Consider the following 22,981-nt stretch of genomic DNA (forward strand, 5'->3'; position numbering starts at 1 on the left):
TCATATCACTGTAAAAAGTGTTTTGTTTAATCTAACCATGAATGTAACACAAAACACCCTAATGTGGGCCTACATTAATTATATGAAAAATAAGAAGAATCAAAACCATTTATCTAACATATAATCACTCTGGGACTTCTATAGAAATATCCTTTTGCTGTATTTCATTGTAAATTATAAGGTGTCTTTTACAGTACTTTAAAAACATAAAAGTAGCCTACTTGTTTTTTCTTATAGATTCAAACTGTACATTATACGATAATTCATTATTTTTGACTTCCAAAATCATGTTTATACTGCATTTTACAGGAAAATTACATGATTTGATTTTAAACCATTTATATTTTTTCACTAGGTAAGGGACCTTACAGTTAACCAATTAGCAGGTATTTACTGTAACACATTATTCTGTAAAATGTACAGAACTACAAGAAAGTTATTAACTTGAGAGAAACATTTCACACTTTGATTTATTTAATTTTAACAAAGACTCTCTGCTTCTCTCTGTGCATGACTTCTTAAAGTTTGCACGTGACCTTAGCTTGGAGTGTTTGGTTTGCAGGTCTAAAACCATATTCTCTGTATTCTTGATGATTTTGCGTCTGAGCTGGTTCATAATCAGAAAGCACAATAAGGAGGGGGAGAAAGAGCAGTTTCTCTGTTGACATGGATCCCAAAGGAACTATTGTCCCACTCAGTTAAAGTTGTCAAGAAGAATGCTGACAGGAATTATTGAGTATATTGAGTATATTGTAGTGGAGGGAGGGTGTAGGGGTGTGAGAAAGTGCAGAGAGAGAGAGAGAGAGAGAGAGAGAGAGAGAGAGAGAGAGAGGATCATATCTCCATCCAGTGGACAATTGAAATACAGCACTTTGCCCCAATCTGTCTTATTACAACTAATGGCCATGATAGAGGTCTTGTGTTTGACCACTTAAAAATCTATCTATCTATCTATCTATCTATCTATCTATCTATCTATCTATCTATCTATCTATCTATCTATCTATCTATATCTATCTATCTATCTATGGGGAATTCAAGCCAAGACTATAATATTTATATATACACAAAGAATGCATGTTACTGTATATCTTAGACAATAAGTCTCTCACGATCTAAATCTTTTAATCTTTTCAGTTGTGTTATCCCTGATTAAGTTTCCAAAGAGAATCTTGAATATCATCTTATACATCACGCAAACTATATCAAGTTCCTTGTCATGCTATTCTGCCTTTCCCAAATGTGGATCATCGTGTTCCATTGTGGCATGTCCCCACCTCATCTGAACTTGCTATGACAGAGAGCTAGAGATCAGTGACACTGACTCCTGTATGGGACGGAGGGATCTGATGCTGCTGCTATCCTTGGTGATGTACAGCTCAATCCAATTAGGCTTCACCTCCGGGCTGTGATGCAGCGCGCGATCCTGTTCAGTCGAAGCTCCACTGAGCGCTAAGTGTGACAGTCCTTATACGCGCTGCTTTTCACTTCAAACATAGGGCATGGCTTCGTGGCGAGAATAATCAACAGTTTCGGGGTTCCCCGCCCCACCTTCGTCTTTCTGCTAAATTCGCACGAGTTAGGCTACTTGTGAGATTGAGTCCATAGGCTACAGAATGAAGAGGAACGACTGCCCTTTCAGCAGGGGTACCATTAATACCTCTATCCCTGAGCACATGGAGGGGGGAATAAGAAGCTAACTTAATTGACTCCTTTTGGTTGTAGAGGTAAAGGAAGAAGAGGTGAACGGCGGGAAGGTAAGATGTCGTTGCTTTTATCCGCTTTAAAAGAACCGGAGGTCATTTGGATACGTTGTGCGTAAGATTGCGCTGTTTTCATTGGGCACATAAACTCCGCGGACAGGGATGCCAGAACACTACAGTTCTGCTGCTCTCAGCAGCGTATCCCAGCTATTAGTGTTCACTCTCGCAAATAAAGGTTCCTGACAGCAACGGAAAAGGGCTTTGCAGCTTGATGCAATTGTTTTTTTACATGAACGGACAGTCTCAACTCCAGAGTTTTTATACAGCACATGTGGTTCTTGATAAGAACCGGCGAACATTTGTGTGAACGAGTGTTTGTCAGCTGTCCTGAAACAGGTGCACTGGAAAGTAAAGACTCTACCTCCCTGATTAAGGATTAGTCTGAAATGATTGTACTTGAACAGCTTGAAATGCAAAGTTGATAAGGGGAAAACGCATGTTGGCTATTAGACTATATAAAAAGTAGGCCTATTTAATTTGATAACTAGCCTATCTTTATTTTTAACTGTAGCCTATAACAAACGTGTCTCGCGATAGTATTTTTGTTTCTCTCCTGACCGTGGATCTTGTGCAACGTTGAGTTGATTTTTCCGGAGTTTACAGAGTGATATCGGTAATAGCCTATTAGCGCACACCAACTTAACCTTGTGGGGATAAAGCGTGAAGCAGCGGATAGCCTATATTATGTGGGAGGGAGGGTGTTAACGCAATGCAAACTACACAACGGGACATTATAGTTTTTGATACATCGCAGTGCTACAGCATTACGAAATGCTGGCCTATATAGTCTCCTCTCTGGAAGGGAGTTTTAAATAGCCGGCTGTTTCGAAGTCTTTTAAGAGCAGGAAATAGAAGCCCGCTAAATAGTCCTACCGGGATTTATCAAGACATTCTTAAATACTCAATCGCATTAGCGTCTGTCCTCAGAGCCAAAAGTATAGCCTACTTGACATCCAAATGCTATACAAGAACATGGCAATAGTCATTATGTTGAATTTGCATGTTCGAGATGATTTAAAACAACAACATCAACAACAACACAAAAAAAATGTGTTCTAAGTTCTTATAAAAGTAATTATTGTGTCCATTTTTGTTTGGGGGAGGGGGGGGATTATTTTGTAACTCTGGACATGTCAAATGGTGTAATAATGGTCATGTTAAGTGGTATCAAATTAATTTTTAAGCATGTTTTTAAGATAAGGATTTTTAACTAATATAATTTAGGCTAATTTAGGCTACACATTTTTGAATATCAAGTTTTCTTAATGTTACTCCAAAACATGGCTATACATAAAAATGTCAGAATATTCAATAAACGAACAAACAAACAAACAAACAAAATCTTAATCTTTATCCAGAAGTCAAATAAGAGAAGTATTTAAGTCATATTCTGTATGAATTAAATTTTTAATGACAAAAAAAAGAGAAAAAAAAAGAAAGAAAACATGTTGACCCCATTGCAAACTAATGAAGTTCAGGGCACTTGTTAAGATTCCTCCTTTTATAATCATCTCCTTTCTAAAAACCGTGTGCTTTTGGAGACTGGTTTTAGCCTGCATAGTTTATTGGTTTATTTTTTTAATTTATTTTTTTACATCTCATAATAGTGGTCATAAGGTCATAATAGTGTTGGAGTTCTGAGCACTGAATTCCATAAAATGATATTTTTAATGGTCTTATTTATTAATCATAATAATCATATTATTTATAATACATTTTATTTATATTGTCCACTTTTACTTTGCCTATTCATATTCCTGTGAATTATTTTTTTTAAAATCAGTAATTGGATTAATACTTCTGTTCCATGATAAGTCTTCCTGAAATGTCTTTTATTTTCAGGTGCAACCATGAAGGGCCTTGTCTGAGGTGGATTCATCATAGTACACCTAATTGAAATCCGAATTAGCATAACATTTGAGTAGCAGCAGTCATGGCTGAAAGGGCAAACTTTGGGGCTCAGAGGGTTTCACGGCCACAAGGCTCACTCCCGCCAGAACCCATCGACATTATCCGGACGAAAGCCAGATCCAGAAGAGTCCGGATCAATGTGGGTGGGCTGGTCCATGAGGTGCTATGGAGAACCCTGGACCGACTGCCGCGAACGCGTCTGGGGAAACTCCGAGACTGCAACACCCATGAAACCTTAATGGAGATCTGCGATGACTACAGTCTAAATGACAATGAGTATTTCTTTGACAGGCACCCCGGTGCCTTTTCCTCCATTTTAAACTTTTACCGGACTGGCAAGCTACACATGATGGAAGAGATGTGCGCTCTGTCTTTTGGCCAGGAGCTTGACTACTGGGGCATCGATGAGATCTATCTGGAGTCGTGCTGCCAGGCACGGTACCATCAGAAGAAGGAGCAGATGAATGAAGAGCTAAGAAGAGAGGCTGAAACTCTCAGGGAGAAAGACGGAGATCAGGTGGAGACGGGCTGCTGTCCAGACAAAAGGCAGAAGCTCTGGGATTTGCTGGAGAAACCGAGCTCTTCTCTGGCGGCCAAGGTAGGGAATGCACACAGGCAACACGCGCACAATACCAAATATCAGAGTATAGCCACATAAATTGATCACATTCTGACATTTCCACTTAGGATGTTCTTTTGGAGCATCAACAAACTAGCATTGAAGAATGATAATCCAAATATTCAGTTTGAAATGAATTATTAATTTGCCTTGCAATGACTAGGGGCAAATTCAAGGGTAAAGTTTGGGCTGTAAAAGTCTGAGACTGATGCTAGCAGTGATATGATGAAATATGAAACCCAAAGATGAATTTATAAACACGCACATACCATATGCATTTCCCGGCTGTCATGATTGACATATTAGCACAGGCTTGTATACCAAAAAAGTAGAGGCATATTTTTGTGGTATATAGCTTGCTAGAGGGAAGATTTATGGAATGGCATGTCAGTATGCAAAACTTCGAGATTGTTGCTGATGTGGGGAGATGCTGCAAGGATGAGTAATATGCACACTTAAATAAGAATGATTAAGAATGAATCAATAAAACAAGAAGTCCGTTAAATGAAAAAGTGGGTCTTTAAATATCATTTCAATTACATTTTGACTAATTATGTTTTCTAAGGCATTAGTAGATTGTCCCCGTAGAAGGTTGCTGAGAGTATTGAAAGGCTTTTTCACAGCTGTTCAGATGCTTTGTCTCCACTCACTGCCCAGTCCCAATACACAGATCGTCTACTTCCCAGAATACAGCCTGGGAAAGCAGTCATAGGAGCCATTAGTGAAATGCTTTAATGTACAGGATTTTTTTTCTTACCCTTTGGCTCTTAAGAAAAGTGTCTTTCCAAGGGGTGGATGAAAAAGCATTTTAAAATAAAGTTAATACATCTAATTAAACTCACCTGAAAAAAGTTTTTTTCCATCGTAATAGCGATCATCTTAATAGTAAAAACGGTAGCATTGCAATCATGACAACTAACATTCTAATTAAATTAATCATAAATTCGTTATACAGTGTAGTAGATTATATTTTAACTACCTTTTGTGTTTTTAATGCCACACAAAACTAGATGTTAGATCTTTATTCCTAACATTTAATGTTAAACATTTGGCTCAGAACTGGTCTGAACTCAGTGTAACTAAAAGTAAAGGTTGATGCAATAGGTCTAAAAACACAGTGGAAAGAAACAAAGGGAAAACTGGGGGAAAAACGTGAGGAGAGAAAGGACAAATGGTAATCCTTATAAACATTCCCTCTATAGCCAGCTCAGTAAACTCTAAGTTTCTATTTCAACTGCATCCATGTGTTCGCTTGGGCATATTTGTCAACAATTGTTACCTGACCAGAAAGGAAAAGCTACATCATCTCCCTCTGATTCATTGTAGTTGACAGATTTACTTTAGCATTATATGCGGGACTGGGACTGGGCAGGTGGAGTTGCACGTTCTGCTCCAGATGCAGAGAGGAAGATGAAGGTTGAGTCACTGCCACTATGATTTGTAGCCAGTCAATCGTTTGAGTGAGTCAGCATCTATTCAGCCTACACCAATCGGCTATAATGGCTGCTCTGACAGGCAAAAAGCAGCTTTGTATTGACCAAAATCACCTTCCGCTTAGTTCAGTTTATCATATCACTGCTGTGATCACTGGAAGATGGGAAACAACTCTCAGGATTGCAACAAGCCTATTTAGAAGGTATGGCAGACTTGTGCTCACAATGTATAGCAGTATATTCAATTACAAAGCAGTTCCCTTCAATAAACCCCACTTTACTGTCTGGTAATAAATGCAACTCCGAGTTTCTGCATGTTTGGATCTGGGTTTTGGGGAAAACACAGTGAACCCCTTTACATTACAGGGGTCCAGTCATAATTAATTGCATTTGAGCTAAAAGATTAATGGCAAGTGGTTCCTAACCTTGACCTCGACCTTCACTTCTGTATCTTCAGTGGTTTGGTTATTGGACACTGGATTTTGAGCAGGTAATGACTGCAGTGTTACTGAGGAGGTATTTCCCAAAGCATGTTGATAGCATATTGCTGGCAGAATATCGCCAATAATACGTTACTTTGTTGCAATGTCAGTTTCAATACATTCCTGTTATTTTTAAATATATTTAATATCTGAAAACCTATATCTTTGCTTTATGGATTGGAATGCAGCAGGAATTCTCAGCAGTAACATGCTTTGGAGAGCCAATGGCAAATATGCTGTTATAAATAAGCTGTTAGCCTACATTTCATTGTTATTTTTTATCAAACTACACAAAAGATAATAGCCTATATTTGCAACTGGACAGTTGCTAGGTGGTAAAGCTAAAGCTAACAGTAGCTAGTTCAGTGGTCAGCGCACTGCTCTCTGGGAGGCAATAGAGACTTAATCTCCTTTGGTGATTTACCTAGTCTGCTCCTACAAATAGACTGCTGGCATTCTGTCTGGCTTATGGCTACAGTGTGTAATGTGGTCACGTGTTTAGCAGTTAATCAATTAGTGAAGGCATTTTTCCACCCTGCAGAAGTTATTAGGAGCGTTAGCACTTCACCACATTGTTTTCCGCTGTTTCACAATGCCAAGGCGAACATTGTGAATGGCCCGGGAAGATGAACTTAATTCATTTAAACCAGCTATTTTCTTGTCTTAGAGCAAAAACATCCATGGTTTAATGTGCTTGATGAGGAGTGAGGTATCTGGTGTATCTGGGATTTTTTCCTTACGGTTTAACCATCTTGTTTCCCCTTGATTCTCTTCTTATCTCAGAGGACTTGCGTAGTGTGTGTCCTCTCAAAAGGTCATCGTATGGTAAGGCCGAGCTAATTTAAAGAGCTCTGTCACATCGACTTTATTTGTGTTGCATGCATAAACATCCTGAGCTTTTAGTAAGCAACGCAAATTAAAATAAAAATAAAGTATAACAATACATGAAGGTAATTAATACTTGTCTTCCTCTCATGTTCATTTCAGCTGTTACGATATCTTCATTTGGTTGTCAAACCATTCCATTTACTCTTTGAACAAGATTTCTGCTAATGAAGTGATGAAATGAAAATGAAATGAAGTGGAATTCATACTAAATGAAATTCATACAAAATGAAGTGCCTTACAAATTTGCAAAGGAAATATTTTTCAAATGTATGTTCCTCTCCTTGTGGCCCACATAATAAGTGAATCATCATGTAGAGCATCTCTTTTCAAAGGGATCTTTTAACACACACACACACACACACACACACACACACACACACACACACACACACACACACACACACACACACACACACACACACACACACACACACACACACACTTCAATATATATTATATATTGCAGATTTATTTCAAATGCAGTACAAAATCTTGAATATATATTTTTTAGATTTCATTGCATTTTTTTGAATGTCAAATAACTGCAGGATTCATACTTGACAATGAGAGACATCTAATCAGATATCATAATCTGTAACGAGGTGTTCACTGCAGATTGTTTTGATGAGAACACTGTTCTTATGAAAATGTCGGTGGTGTGAATAATTTATGTGTATTTACTGTAATTGATCATGTCATGATACTCTATGCTCTCAGCTCAGAGACGGCAGACATTCTCTGAGGGGGGTGGGGGGGGGGGGGGGGGGGGAAGCTCTTGGTCAGTGGAGGTTCTGTTACTAAATAAAGAGTTTTGGGTTTTGGCTGGGATTCTGTGTGCAAGGAGATACCTGGTGAATTCCCCTCTCAGCCATCACTTCAAGAGCCATGGAGGAGAACAGACAAAATTAATGAGTGAATGTGAAGATGAGTAAAGGTTCCATCCAGTGCTTTTTTAACTACAATGAGATTGCATTAATCATTTTAAAACAATTCACTCCTTGTCCACTTAAGTAAAGATGTTATGTCTCAATGTACTTTTACAGAGAGGTTGGTAAATTGATATCGTCTTACAATTATTATGGACTGAGCAGAGCTATGTTTATGAGAATAATGTGCTGTAAGGTGACAGATGATTGTTTAATGTGGCATTTATACTTTCAACTTAATTGAGTTATATTTCAAACATGAGTTAATGGTGTTGAAAACAATTACAACTGATTTTCAAAACAATGGTGCATTTCATCTTAAAAGAGACCATTAAAGGTACAAGGTTTTTCAGAACTCACTGTCTATATGTTTATCACTGTGCACAGATTTAGAAGGAAAAAAAATCAAGAAAAAAATAGCAAAGCGTTTTTCCGGTTCAGTTATCAAATCCATGTGAGAGTTGGAGAGTGAGATAGTGGTTGGAGAGTTAATGAGAATTCAGACGTAGGTTACAACTATGAAATTCAAAGTTGATATATCCTCAGATGGGAATAGACATTGAAAGTAATTGTCATGTTATGTAATCCAGTGCTATCAAAAAGGAAGTGCTGAGCTTGTGACCCAGAGGGAGCAAACTGTACATAGGCCCAACGTGGGCGTTGAACTGTGGAACAAGCCCTTTAGCCTCTCTGCCGACTCCATCCCCCATAATGTCACACAATTATGTAGTTAAGCCTGGGAAACCTAAAGGGATTTATCTTTAATCTGAGTAATGAACAAACAAAATAGCTACAGTTCCACCTTTCATTCCACTCTGATGGATAAAATCCCACTTAGTGGATGTGGAAGTTATATACAAGATCTGATCCTGTAATTGAAGCTTGTATTTGAGTCCATCAGTAGTGCGTCTATGTATGACCTTGTCACATTTTCATATTCAGGATATTTCATAACCTGGAGGTTAAACTTCCAAAAAAGCAATTAATTTTGAATGAATTCAAATTTTTAATGCTTTTTCGTAATGCCTTTAATCATAAAAGACACTGCATACCGAGGGATGTTCAAATGCATATTCAATTATGAACAGCGCTAGGAAAACTTTTTTAGATGCTTATCTGCTATGGTAAAACAAAACTCCCTTTGTGGTATTTGGCAACATGTAAAGCCAAAGTCAGAGGTGCACAAGGGGAGGATGAATCTGCCAGTCAGACTCAGTTTTGAGCTGTGAAAGAATCCTTACTATAATGATGCATTACATGATGACATGTGGTGGATCAATATAGAGAATATTCATTAATAACAGTCAATGGGAATATAAAGACTACAGGCCAGATTTACTAAACAGGGCAAATTACCGTGAGACCGCAAATGCAGATGGTCGTGGAAAGTTATGAGAGTGATCTAACTGACAATGTGCAAATTAAAGAATACAGACAAAGCCATTTCAAAAGCAAAATGGGTTAAGACATGCTTTTTTCCGCATTAAATAATGGCACAAATACCAGTAAATACCTTAGTAAATCAAATTGCATGATTTATTTAAATACTCTCCTCACATAAATTTGCATCTGAAAATGAAACTCCTACAAATGCATCTGCAATAAGGTCAGCCACAAAAAAGTAACTGTGTCCATACCTTTTCACCGCTCATATTCCACTGTGTCTCCAGACAGTATAGCTTGTGCTGGCTCAAGCTGTTAGTAAATCTGGCCCTGTTAGTCAAAAGTGGAGTTCTTAAAATACTGAACGTTATTACAAATATCTCATAAAAAAAAAATACAGGGATAAATGTCATGCATGGGCGATTTTCTTCTATCTCGTCATGTGATATTCTCTATATTGACTGGGTCACTGATAATGTAACTGGATTCCTTTTCATTGTTATGTGACTGCATGTTGTGTCGGCGTGTATATATATATATATATATATATATATATATATATATTACACACATACATTTAGGGTATAGTACTGAAAGTAGAAAGCTATTTTTTTTTCGTAAAAGTAGATACGATCCCATTCTGTTGTATTAATGATGCCCATTCTTAGGCCATCTTTGTGCTCCGATCTTCAACCAGAGGGAACTGGATAATATTCTGATTGTTCCAATCCAATCTGACTTCTGACCTATGATGCTTCCTGAATCATAATCATATACTGTTCGTTCATTGGCCCGAGGAAAACTGGCCCCCCGCCCCGACTAAGCCTGGGTTCTCCCAATGTTTTTTTCTCCATTCTGCCACCTGATGGATTTTTGGTTCCTTGCCGCTGTCGCCTTTTTCCACCTTTGTTGCCATTAGCTTGACAATAATACTGATCTGCCTGCATTGACACCATTATATGAGAACTGAACTGGGCTGGACGATGACATCACGGTTTACTCCAGAGCGGCTATATATATATATATATATATATATATATATATATATAATTAACTAAATTAATTACTTTTTTAAAAACAAAAATAAAACATCACTGAACTTACTTAAGCTGGACTGTGATGCTATTTTCTTCTGGAAATAAACTTTTTTGCATTATTTTCCTGTTGTCTCCGTAAAGCTGCTTTAAAACAATCTGTATTGTAAAAAGCACTATATAAATAAATGTGACTTGACTTGACTATTCCTACATTTTGACAACAAAATACATGCCATTAGCTCCACCTTCCCAACCCACAATAGCTAAAACCCTGCCATGGGCAGGAGCTCTGCCAGTCTTGAAAGGATAAGACTTAGAGTTTTATCCTCTGAAGCTCTACCTCACCTTGAACCCAGTTGTGATTTCCGTTTTGGCTGGACGAATGCTGGGCAAATTCTCGTGGATCTGGTATGAGGGCAGATATGTTAGATTGTGTTAAAAATAGACAGTGGCAGTTAGACAGACTGAATAGCAGGCTTTACACTGTGTTTAAGTAGAGGTTGCCTGCCTACCCCACTTGTGAGGCTGAAGATTTTGCATGCGAGTAAGTGGTAGGCTGAGGGCTAGCCTGTAAACCACAAGCAATCATCAGGGTCATATTATTGACTAATCACTATAATCACGACCCCTTGCTTCCTCCCACCCCCGCGCACGCAAAGACACTGTCAAAAACAGAGTAGTCATCTTGTAGCTCTCCTCAGCTGCTTTCATGCGTGTTGGAAACAACATTGCACATTATAGAGGAACTGGATATCAAATAGTGTATCTCTTACTCAGCAAAAGCTACTTGACAGATGTGGGAGTTAAGCTCCAAATTAACCTGTCCTATAAAAAAACACAATCAAACAGATCCCATGACACTCCTTTATAAATAACCCTTCAGTATCGATCAAAACATTCTTGGGTTTCCAGACAGAGTTTCTTCTTCCTCTCATGGCTGTAATGATAACAATGTTCTCCAGAAATAATTTAACCTTCAATTCCTCTCAGGAAGAGAGGTGTCTTCTGAGGAGCTGAATGGGACGCTTCATTTAGAGTTTTACACCGCATAACAGTTTAATTGACAGTATCAAAATGCACTTGTCAAAAGAACAGGGTGTTTTTTATAAGTTTGCTCACTTACATCAGAAAGGTGTTACTCAACTAGTTTAGCAGGGAGAAAACAGGAATAAGGGTCTGTCAAACAATAGATGTCAATATTGTTTGTGCTGGGATGTTTCTGAAAGAAGAGCTGAAAGCTTGTTCTGTTGTAATTGTTTGTGAGAGAACACATTACTGAGTCATTTGAGCATCCCAGCAAGGTTTAGATAAAAGAAGATGGATTTAACACTCTAATTCCTGAAGCACAGGGCGTTTGCTGGATAAGTGGTTTGTACAGTGAATGAACTGTCCATGGTGCTGGTCTGAAAAATGAATTCTTAATTTTTCTATTTTTCCTGGACTTTGACTCACATGTGAACCTTAGACTTTTTGCAATACAGGTAAATCCACCTCACCAGGCAGATTAAAAGGCAAATCCTCATGTTCGGCCAGATTGCCTTCAGTTTTCCCCCATATGTATTATTTGTGATTATTTTCAGATCCTCAGGTCAGTGCCGAGACAATAATTCTTTGGGCAGTGAATTTGAATGAGAAAAATCGTCCAGATATTTTTGTACAAGCTCATCATAAGGGCCAGATGTTTCACGACCAAATCAGCACTAGTAGAAACCTAAACCAGCCTTTCAATACATTTAACTTGACCCATTTTGCCCTCTGTTTACATAAGATTTTCTGTTTAAAAACCTTAAAAAACAGCGGTCTTATGAAATTATACATATTCATAGGTGGAATGCTGCAGCTCCATAAAAGGAAATTTAAATATGATGTAAAATTACTTATTTTTTGTATTTTCGTTTATTACACACCTTTGTGGAATTCTCGAATCTGTTTAATAGCGCCATCTAGTGGTCAGATGTTTCGTAGTTAGCTCACAGATACTTGCATCTAAGTTTGCGACTGTCAAAAAATTACTTTAGTATTAATATTGCCATAATATTGTTGCAGGTTTTTTCTTGTTATTTTGTACATTGTAATTAGGGATGCACCGATACCACTTTTCCCAGAACAAGTCCGGTAGGCTACTGATACTCCCATTTTAGGTAGCCTACTGGCCAATACCGATACCGAAAACCGATAGGCTTAGCTGTATTTTCACTGCATTCATTTTTAAATGTAGCCTAGCTATTAGAAGGTAAACCAAAAGAATATAAATCATATTAGTTGGCTTAATTTGTTCATCAAATATATATTTCCTTAAGTTATTTTCATGCTTAATTAAGCCTGCTAAAATGCATTGTATGAGCTTTATGTTACTTTCACCTATCATTCTATTGCTCTATCGTATTTTATCTTTCATTTAATAGCACATCACATATTTAGAGCAGCTCCAGAAAGGCTCAGTGCTGAGTAGTACAAATGTTTAGACACCAGGGAAATATCAATTCTTTATTCCAATTTTGATAGGCTACTACAAAAACTACCAGCCTAATTAATGTGAATTTAAAACATTATTAAAGACAAGTAAGCAGTCAGTAATAAAATAAGAACAAATAATCAAATTACACATATATAGCACAAATGGCAATAAATAAAATAGAACAAAGAAAGGCTACAAATGAAATAAACAGTTTTTAGAGTTTTTTGGGTAGGTCTAACAGGTACAGACATTTGAATAAAATAATCAAATATGAAAAAAACATTGCATATTCTTTACTGTAGGTCTATAAATTAAATAACGATAAATATAAATATCGTTTTGTAAAGTTCAAAAGCGTAGCCTATTTAGTCAAGAGCAGTGAGTAATTAATTTTTCCATTGTTTGATTAACATTAAAAACAGCAGTAGGTTTATTAAACTGCTGCCACTTTAAGACGAACTCACGGACACATTTGAATATAGCTAGCCTACTCTCTACGTTCACTTTGTTTAATTGGATACTCGCCAAGACGGGCGGTTTTACATAAACTTTTGTAAATTCGTCCGTATAAGCGCAAGACGTGAAAGACAATTCAAATCAGTATTCGCGCACTGTCTTTTAAGAAGTTGTTTTTCGGAGCGGTCGCTTTGGATGTTTCATGGAACTTCTTGACCTGCATCGTCCTGTGTAGGCCTACTAATGTAGGGAACCACCCATTATACATAAATCAGGTAACAGTTCATATTTTACTTACATATACGATTTCGTTTTAATCCAAATAACACATGCTGAGTGAACGACCAGCAATCAAGAGCATTCAACCGAAGTGCTCTCTCTCTCTCTCTCTCTCTCTCTCTCTCAGTTAACGTTTTACTTTCATTGCCATTGATATCCGACTGAACTACACTGACGTCTGTAAAAAAGGGATTCGCTCGACCAGCTCGCACGCATCCGTGCCGCTGCGCGCTCAATCGACGGCGCGTTTTTCTCTTATCAGCTCGCGCACCACAGCTATATAGGCGTTACTATATTTCGTTTAATATTCCACTAATAAGATTCATTTACTTAATAGACAGCCTTCTTTTTTATCCCCACTATACCATTTGCTGTCAGAGTTTATTTGTCTGGACACAAACAATGTTTACACGCTGCCTGGTATCTGTTTGTGTCAGAGCATTTTTACAAGTAGCCTAGCCTATAGGAGTATACAGGTACATGAGCTCAAAATCGGACCCGATACTAGTGTCGGTATCAGTGCATCCCTAATTGTAATATGGATTGATTTTCTTTCTTAGCGGTAGTTCAATAATAAACAGGTAAGACTATGAAATAATAACATATATCAGTATTTCATGTCCACATATTTATTTATTTGGCAAGTAGACTATGCATTGGGTATATTTTGCAATAATGTTGCTTTCAACTGCCATTGTACGATTTTATTATTATTATACATTCTATTTATAGGTCGCCTTACATGACACTCAAGGACACCTTACAAACACTATAAAACAATCAACATTAAACAAATACTCATTATTACAGCCTGGATACAAATATAAAAGTAGGCTACTCACATAAAAGCCTGCATAAAAAGATGGGTCTAAAGGCGAGATTTAAAAACACAAAGATTTTGGCAATACTTCCATTTTTTCTTTTAACTCAGTGCCACAACAAAATGACATATTCGCATCATTAACAACAACATTAGCTGTCAGACAAAAAAAAAAAAAGTTTTTAGCATGCTTTGGTTGTTGCAATACATTGCAAAAATGTAAGTAATTTTGAACAGAAAAAGAATGTAAAAAAATATGCATACAATTAATATAGGTTAATTTTAATATTTATTTGGTTAATTGTAAGTTACTTCAATATTTATGGGGGACTAAAATTGTAACTTAAAAGACAATACAATGCCATTTATTTTTTTCATATGTAGGAATTGCCTTAGGCTATAATTTTAAAAAAAGGCAATAAGTATACTTTTTACGGTAAAACATTATTGTCTTTTAAGTTATCATTTTAGTCCCCCATATTAAAGTAACTTACAATTAACCAAATAAATATTAAAACGAACCTATATTAATTATATATATATATATATATTACAATCTTTTTCTATTAAAATTACTTAAATTTTTACAATGTATACATGCAACCATAAAAAAGAGCTACGTTTAAATTCTCTGAAAACATCACAATCCCCCTGCTATCATCAGCTGTGTCAGAATAGTGTAACGACACTAAAATCCAAGCAATGTTCTGACTTTATGGTGACTTTAAGTTTGAAGGACATGAATTCCCAGCCCAATGTGTTGCCGTGGTCAGCTCATTAATCAGTTTGAGGTTCTGGGAAAAAAAACATTTATATCAAGGTACGTCATACAGGCCGCAGTGTAATGCCTCTGCTGACACATGTATTTGTTCTCAACGCAAGAGAGACAGGAGCGATAAGTACTGAAGGAGAAAGGCAGGAGGATTAGTTAACTGTCCTCATCTGTGGATCTGTATAAACGTGATTACATGGGCAATGATCTCAACACAGGGAGATTTCTGGCATTAGGCCAGGGCTTATGCGTATAGGGAAGCACAGGAAGCGCCAAGAGATCCTTCAAGTCAAATAACCCTAATTTAACTCGGTCTTAGAGAAAGGGCACTACCTTGCTGATGTCACAAAACTTTTGTTTACGTTTGTTCCTTAGGTGCGAAGTGCGTTCTTTTATTCTGTGGCATGTAGTATTGCCGTGTTCATTTTTTATTTTCAGAATGAGTTTGGAATGTAAAAAAAGAAAAATCACGTGAACTGAATTGGATCTCAGTTGGATGGAATATAACGTGTCCTGTAGAGTTACCTCTGTGACATTCTCCCTAATGATTTAAATCAGCTCTTTTTTTTACTCTCATCTTCGTGTGTGCGCCTACCTCTGACAGGACTTTTGGTCACAGCCAGACGCTACTCAACCCTACCTGGCGAGGACAATCCCTGCGTCAATCCATGTCAATTACAGCCTCTCTGGGGGCTATTCAGAATCCTTTCCTTATACTTCTACTTCATTACACAATGTCAAACACCTCTATCAGCAAGCACATGCTTTTATTTGTGCCTACCCATTGACCCCGACATTTGTTTAGCCTACCTCACCAGTTGTTTAACATGCTCTAGCAACACTCAATACTTGGGTAATCAATGACAACAAAGCACTCGGTTTTACTACACGAATGACATTGGTGTAGCAAGTGTAGAAATAGTTTCAGACACTGCATTATTCAAGCCTTCAACAAGACTTTTGAATTAACCTTGTCTAAAAAATTGTACATTGTAATGTAATGGTATTGTTATAATCTGAACATTGTGACATTTTTCACTCTTGTTTGAGAACTGTATGAACCTTGCAAAAGGTGTTCACATTGTCGTCTGTGTGAGAGGACATTTCAGGATAATTGTAATAGGATTGAGTTTCTATCTATAGTAAGGATATGGAAAGGTTAGGAGCAGTTACTCAGTCTTTCCCCCACCCCTCCCCCCACAAGGGAAGAATCAACCTGTAATCTCTTTAGTCTTCCTTAAACATTGTAATATTAAGCACTGTAGTAAAAGATAGTGGGCTGGCAGAGTGAATCAGTGCTGATTGTGTGAAATTAGCTTAATCATCCATTCCTCTGTGCATCATGTACTTTTAAGATATTTGAACAATTTGAATGACTCAATATGACTTCATATTTGTCAAACAATTCTGGTGTAATACCGTGAAGAAGTTGATAAAATGTGCTGAATATGTAAAAGCGTGTTATGACATCTCTTTCATAACAGTATGTGCACCAACCACAATGACAGGACACTGTCAAGGTCAGCTGTTTTATTCTCCACCCTGGATAATTATTAATCCCCTCTTAATGCAGTTCCAGTGAAGGAGTGCTCAGTGTCTTTTGTAGTACATCATAGTTTGTTATTTGATAATACATCATAGTTTGTTATATCTTTCTCTATCTTTGTGGATGAGATTGTAATTTATAAGGACATAATGTCAGTGCAATAATCTAATGGTTTCCCAATAAAACTTACAGTTTAAACTCAAAATAGTAAGTGAAAGTAAGTAACTTGAGGCTGATGCCATAATAATAATAAAAATCCCTTTCGTATCATTTAAGGCGTTTGAAGAGGCCTACAATTCATGCAGCAATTTTAAGCCTTGTTTTTGTTTTCTTTTACAAGAGAGGGAATAGCTATAGAAAAATTAATGTCTGAAGACAGTGTACAGAGGCTGGTAAAGACATCTGTAAAATAAAAACAGCTCTTCATGGTCTAGTAAATGCCCTTTTGGAAAAACTTTCAATTGGCTCAATTAACAAACATCTCATGATCAATGACTATTTTAAATTTTTAATTTAGGAACTCAAGTACAATGTTGGGTTATGATACGCACTTTATTGCGTGTAATATCCACGTACCCCACACAACTAATCCTACCCAAACGTATAATACGCATGTACCCTAATCCTACCCAAGGGGTTTACAGTGCGTATCATATGCACGTAAAACTAATTTTCGCGTATAGATTGCACGATAAACATAATGCGTGCTATAGAGACACATTTAATGAGATCGGGTTGGGGTAACGGACAAGTAATGCAAGTTACATAATCAGATTACTTTTCAAAGTAACGCATTACTTTTAAATTTACAACAAGATTTCTGAGTTACTTTTTCAAACAAGTGACTTTGTTTTCTTATTTATTGACTGACACCTCTACCCTTGTTCAGAGAAATCATGAGGTGCAGAGGCGTTGAGTGCGCTGTGAACTTTATGTTGTTGTAGTTCTAGACTAAAAGTGAGCATGCATTTACTTAACTCACTTGCACAAAACAGAATCAGTAGTCTTCAAAATTTTATAAAAACAGTGAAATGCAAACTCAAAATATTACGAAAACCTGCAATAATGTCTACAGACTGACATTGTCATACATATTTTTTTTTTAAAGAATGTAAGAATGTGATGTTTTCTCCCCCTGTAATGCAGCAAACAGGGACATTGATCTAATGAAACACAATATTATAGCCAGACAAGTAACTTAGTCTGATCAGGGTTATTTGATTACCTTGCAAGATGATTTAGATAACCTCCCGGTACAACCTCCATATTCGAACAAAGTAGCTGATGAAAAAGTGCTTGTCAAAGCCATTTGTGAATTGATGTGCAGTAGGAGAATGAGAGAACAGGCGATGCAGATTATATTATCCTAAGGAGGGCACAGTCTCTTTTTCACTTTCATTTCTGTTCCCAATCGATTAGCATTTGCAATAATTCCAAGAAATGTCACCCATTCTTAGCTTAATGTTTTGAATATCTGCAACACTTCAAATTTAAGTTTAAGTATTGTAAAGTTTGATATGCTGTGTTTTATATATTCTTTGTGAGCATAAAGTGCATGGTCCCAATTATTTGGACACCCTTGCATATATATACCCCATAAAGATGGGATGGATATATACTGGGTAGATTACTTACAAATTGTAGTCAGTTACTGATTCCAAATTACATGACAAAAATTATAGTTAGAAATGTAATCTAGAGTACTCATTTTAGGGCATGTATTCTGAATACTTTTTGATTACTTTTAAGTAATTTTACATTCACTAAAAAGGATTAAATATATCTGTTTACCTGTCACATGACCATTATCGACATCTGAAAAACCGTGAACTTTTTATTTCTATTTATTATTGACTTTATTTTATTATTGACCTAACTTATCAACTTAAAATCCTAGGGCTTACTTCAAGTAAATATATTAGGGTAAAGAGGTTCAGCTGATAAAAAAAGTTGCATGTAAATATGAAATGACGTAAATTTGCACATTTGTTTGAAAGACAAATGCCTTCCAGAGACAGTAATACATGGTTAAATGACTGAGTGATCATTCAAATAATAATTCATGTGTTTGTCAGGAGCTGATTAGATATGCAATAATGCAATGTTGAGAAAACATTTCTTAAAAGTGGAAATATTTCTGTAAATGCAGTGATCAATGTGTGTGTTAATTTGATATCTTGTTGTATATATAAATAAATATATATATATATATATATATATATATATATATATATATATATATATATATATATATATATATATACAACAAGATATCAACATACTTTTAATGTCACATCACTAAATCGCTTTTTTTTTTTTTTTTTTTTTGCAGGTTCTGGCCATAATATCAATTCTGTTCATCATACTCTCAACCATTGCACTGTCACTGAACACCCTGCCTGAATTACAAGTGATTGATGAATTCGGAGGGTCCAACGACAACCCAAACTTGGCCCACGTTGAAGCCATTTGCATCGCCTGGTTCACTATGGAGTACATTCTCCGCTTTTTATCTTCTCCAAACAAGTGGAAGTTCTTCAAAGGGCCTCTGAATGTCATTGATCTGTTGGCTATCCTCCCGTATTATGTCACAATATTTCTCACAGAATCCAACAAGAGTGTCCTCCAGTTCCAGAATGTGCGCAGGGTAGTTCAGATCTTCCGGATCATGAGAATCTTGAGAATTCTGAAACTTGCGAGACACTCGACTGGTCTTCAGTCTCTTGGGTTCACTCTGAGAAGAAGTTATAATGAACTCGGGCTGTTGATATTGTTTTTAGCCATGGGCATCATGATCTTCTCCAGTCTGGTGTTCTTTGCTGAAAAAGATGAAGATGCTACGAAATTCACCAGTATTCCCGCTTCATTCTGGTGGGCAACAATTACCATGACAACTGTGGGTTATGGGGATATCTATCCCCAAACCCTCCTGGGCAAAATAGTGGGTGGCCTCTGTTGTATCGCTGGTGTGTTAGTAATTGCTCTGCCCATTCCTATTATTGTGAACAACTTCTCTGAGTTCTACAAAGAACAGAAGCGACAAGAGAAGGCAATCAAACGAAGAGAAGCACTTGAGAGGGCCAAGAGAAACGGGAGCATTGTGTCGATGAACCTGAAAGATGCCTTCACTCGCAATATGGAACTACTGGACGTTGTGATCGAAAAGAATGAGGAGAAGGGCTCAGACAATCATCTTTCACCCAGTCGCTGGAACTATCAGAAGAGCCCAGACTTGGGTTCCAAAAGCTCTGATGCAAAATATCAAGAAGTAGGACAGTTGGCTTCTCCAGATCGGTTATTCAAACCTAATTCAAGCCCTCAGAGGCTAAACGCAAAATCCCTTGAGAAAATGTACAACCAGATGACGGCCGGCTCATCCATGAGCAGCAGTGGACCTTCGGCTTCCAAAGCGAGCACTGTTGGTAAAGAAGAAGAGATGGAGATGAAGGTAGTGCAATGTGAACCACCGATCAAAGAGAGACCCATCACTGAGATCCGAAGCGTGTCCAGCGTGGACAGTTTTGCCAGCTGTGCCACAGACATCAGTGAGGTCGAAAGAAGCGCGCTACTGCCCAGACATCCACGCGCTCCTCCGCCACTCGACCTCAGCCAGATCACCTCCCTGGAGAAACGAGCACCTGAGAGAGCAAAGCAGGCCACAATCATTAAAGAAGGCCTCTACGAGTTTGTTCAGTGCAAGTCAGACAGCTGCACCATGTCACAGGGTGAGGAGAACCAAAGCTTCGATCCGAGCGGTGAAAACGTGAGGAGCCCTCTACAAGGAAACCAAGTCAAAGTCAAGGGACTCAAAGTGAACTTCTCCGAATCTGCAGACGAAGGGGCTTCCAACTTGCACTTAGTCGTGACGGATGACGTGGCCACACTGACACCAAAGCTACCGGTATCTGACCCATTACTGCTGGCGGATTCTCCTCGGCAGAGTCCCAGGTCCCCGGGGAAAGGCTTCGAAGGGGATGGAGCCACAAGCTCTCCAGGGTTCAGCCTGTCGTCTTCTGAAAGCCAAAGAGGGAGAAACCACGTCGATAGAGCTGCTGTTACTCCCACGTCCCCTAAAAGTGCACAAAACTGTGCTTCTGCAACGGTTGGTGGCGTTGGAGCGGAAGACGGCATTCAAAGTGAACAGAAGGTGGACAACCACCTCCTTTCCCCTGATATTCTGAAGTCTTCAGGGGAGGGAGGTCGCTCACCACCATGTGAAACAAGCATGTGATGTGCCGAGATGCATCAACATGTTATCTGTGCTACGTGTTCACAGAATGAATGCATCTAAGCATGTGGACAGAAAGAGTAACTGATGTAGTGAAGGGGACTATCCTTTGTCTTTCTTCGACACTATTGGACTGCATATCCGCAGAGATTGACTTAAAGATCCTGAGAGACAAGGTCTGCTCTCAACTTTCAGGAGATTAGTGATATTCATTCAGAGGGAGGACATTAAAGAACAAAACATACTCTTATTATTCTACCATTATTATTTTTGAAACAGTTTGACCCTCCATGTGAAGGATTAGTTAGTTGAATCATATATCTTTTGGATCAGAAACTGATTCAGGCAACTGTGATAAGATACCACAAATTCTTCATGTAGATTAACAGCCCTGAGCAGATGTTGTAAGCATACACATTTAAAAAAAAAAGACTAACCACTGTAACATTTGTGCTGGGTTTGTTAAATAGTTCTGACCAAAGTGCTACCAGTGTAAATTGGCAGTCAGCATTTGACTTGAAATAATATTTTTGACCAAAATATGCCTTCATTTGATGTTATCTTGCTGAGTGATATTATTCCTCAGTGGTCATATGTGAAGCAACACAAAGTTTTCAGTTCTCACTGCAAATGTGGATCAAATCAAATTCCCCGCCCCCCCTAACTGTCCCTTCGTGCAAGTAATACAAGGGGAAAACCTACTCTTAACAAAAATAAAACATGTCGGTACTAAATATTCTGATATCTATATGAGCATGTCTGTTTCAGTGAAAAGCAAGTTCAAGTGTTTCCATTTGCATCACTTTATAGTTGAGCCATCGCCAACCAAGAAATATTTTAATTATTTGAATAAATAGTTTAGGATGTTTACTGCTGTGGGAAACTCTCCACATCAGTGAAACAGTATGGAAAGATGGTTAAGATGCCTTCAATTCAGAATCAGTTGAGGGAATCCTGATATAGTAAATCAACTATGCCCTCTGCTGGATGAAGGAAATGGCACTTTATTTCTGTATGATGCCAGTTTGACTGGATGGGAATATTGTACATTTTAAGATTGTTATTTTAACATTCCTCTCCCTGACGTGCAAAATACAGTTGCACAGGTAACAAAGAGGTCAATGGATGTCAACAGCTTAAAGTAGAACCTCGAATGAGTGTATGATTTGTATATTAACTGTACATTCAAGAAATTATCTGCTAAATCCATTTAGTGTAGAAACACAGGTACACAAGTTGTGTTATGTTAATCGTACTCAAGTGATTTTTAAAATAAACTAGGCAGGAACAAATCCTGCTTTAAGTATTCAAATCGGTGCCATATCATAAAAAGTCATTTATGAGAAGGCGTTAAGATCTATGGTTTGGTTCAGACAAGTCTGTAAAGAAAGTCCTACTTTTTATAGAGTACAATATGCAAATACAATTAAGTTCTCAGGTTTTTTTATGTAATCTTGAAAGACCTAATGTTTCTGTATGTGAATATTTTTTTGCTGATGTCAAATCAAAAGGAAAAATAAGCTGCATGATCATCTACTTGCACAAGATTTGACCAGATTTATCGTTAATACAACTTGACTATTGTATGTACATTCCAAAACAGACTTTCATTTCTGCATATATCAAACTTTTTTTCTCATTTAGTGTGGATCTTAGTTTGTATATCAATGTGATGTTTATAGGTGTACATCTTTTCTTTGAAATAGTGACTGCATTGTTCAAGATACCTAGAACAACCATTAAACAAATAAATGTTTGTACAGGACACTACGAGCGTGTTCTTTTTAAGTTAAAACATAAGTAGACCATGAACCTCATTTTAAGTGGTTTAATAGCGAGGAGCTTCATTAGATGTGATGAAAGGACACAGCTGTAGCATCTTTTTGATGCAATTGAGAACTCAGAGATACTTGCTTTTACAGTATATCATGAGCGACTTAAGTGTCACAATAAAAGGATGCCAAGAAATAAATATAAATC

At 37.4% G+C, this 22,981-nt stretch overlaps 1 protein-coding gene across 1 annotated transcript; it reads left to right on the forward strand.

The window, feature by feature from the left end:
• The first annotated feature begins 1,322 nt into the window (after positions 1-1,322).
• On the forward strand, positions 1,323-22,979 carry kcnb2a (potassium voltage-gated channel subfamily B member 2a). The gene is made up of 3 exons (XM_077229948.1): positions 1,323-1,757; positions 3,606-4,272; positions 19,106-22,979. Exons 2-3 carry the CDS (start codon positions 3,697-3,699, stop codon positions 21,002-21,004), a joined length of 2,475 nt encoding a protein of 824 aa, XP_077086063.1. The 5' UTR covers positions 1,323-1,757; positions 3,606-3,696; the 3' UTR covers positions 21,005-22,979.
• Positions 22,980-22,981: the final 2 nt, after the last annotated feature.

This window comes from Siphateles boraxobius, unplaced genomic scaffold (assembly GCF_051911475.1).
Source record: "Siphateles boraxobius isolate OS27281-9 unplaced genomic scaffold, OSU_SipBor_1 1, whole genome shotgun sequence".
Taxonomy (NCBI): domain Eukaryota; kingdom Metazoa; phylum Chordata; class Actinopteri; order Cypriniformes; family Leuciscidae; genus Siphateles; species Siphateles boraxobius.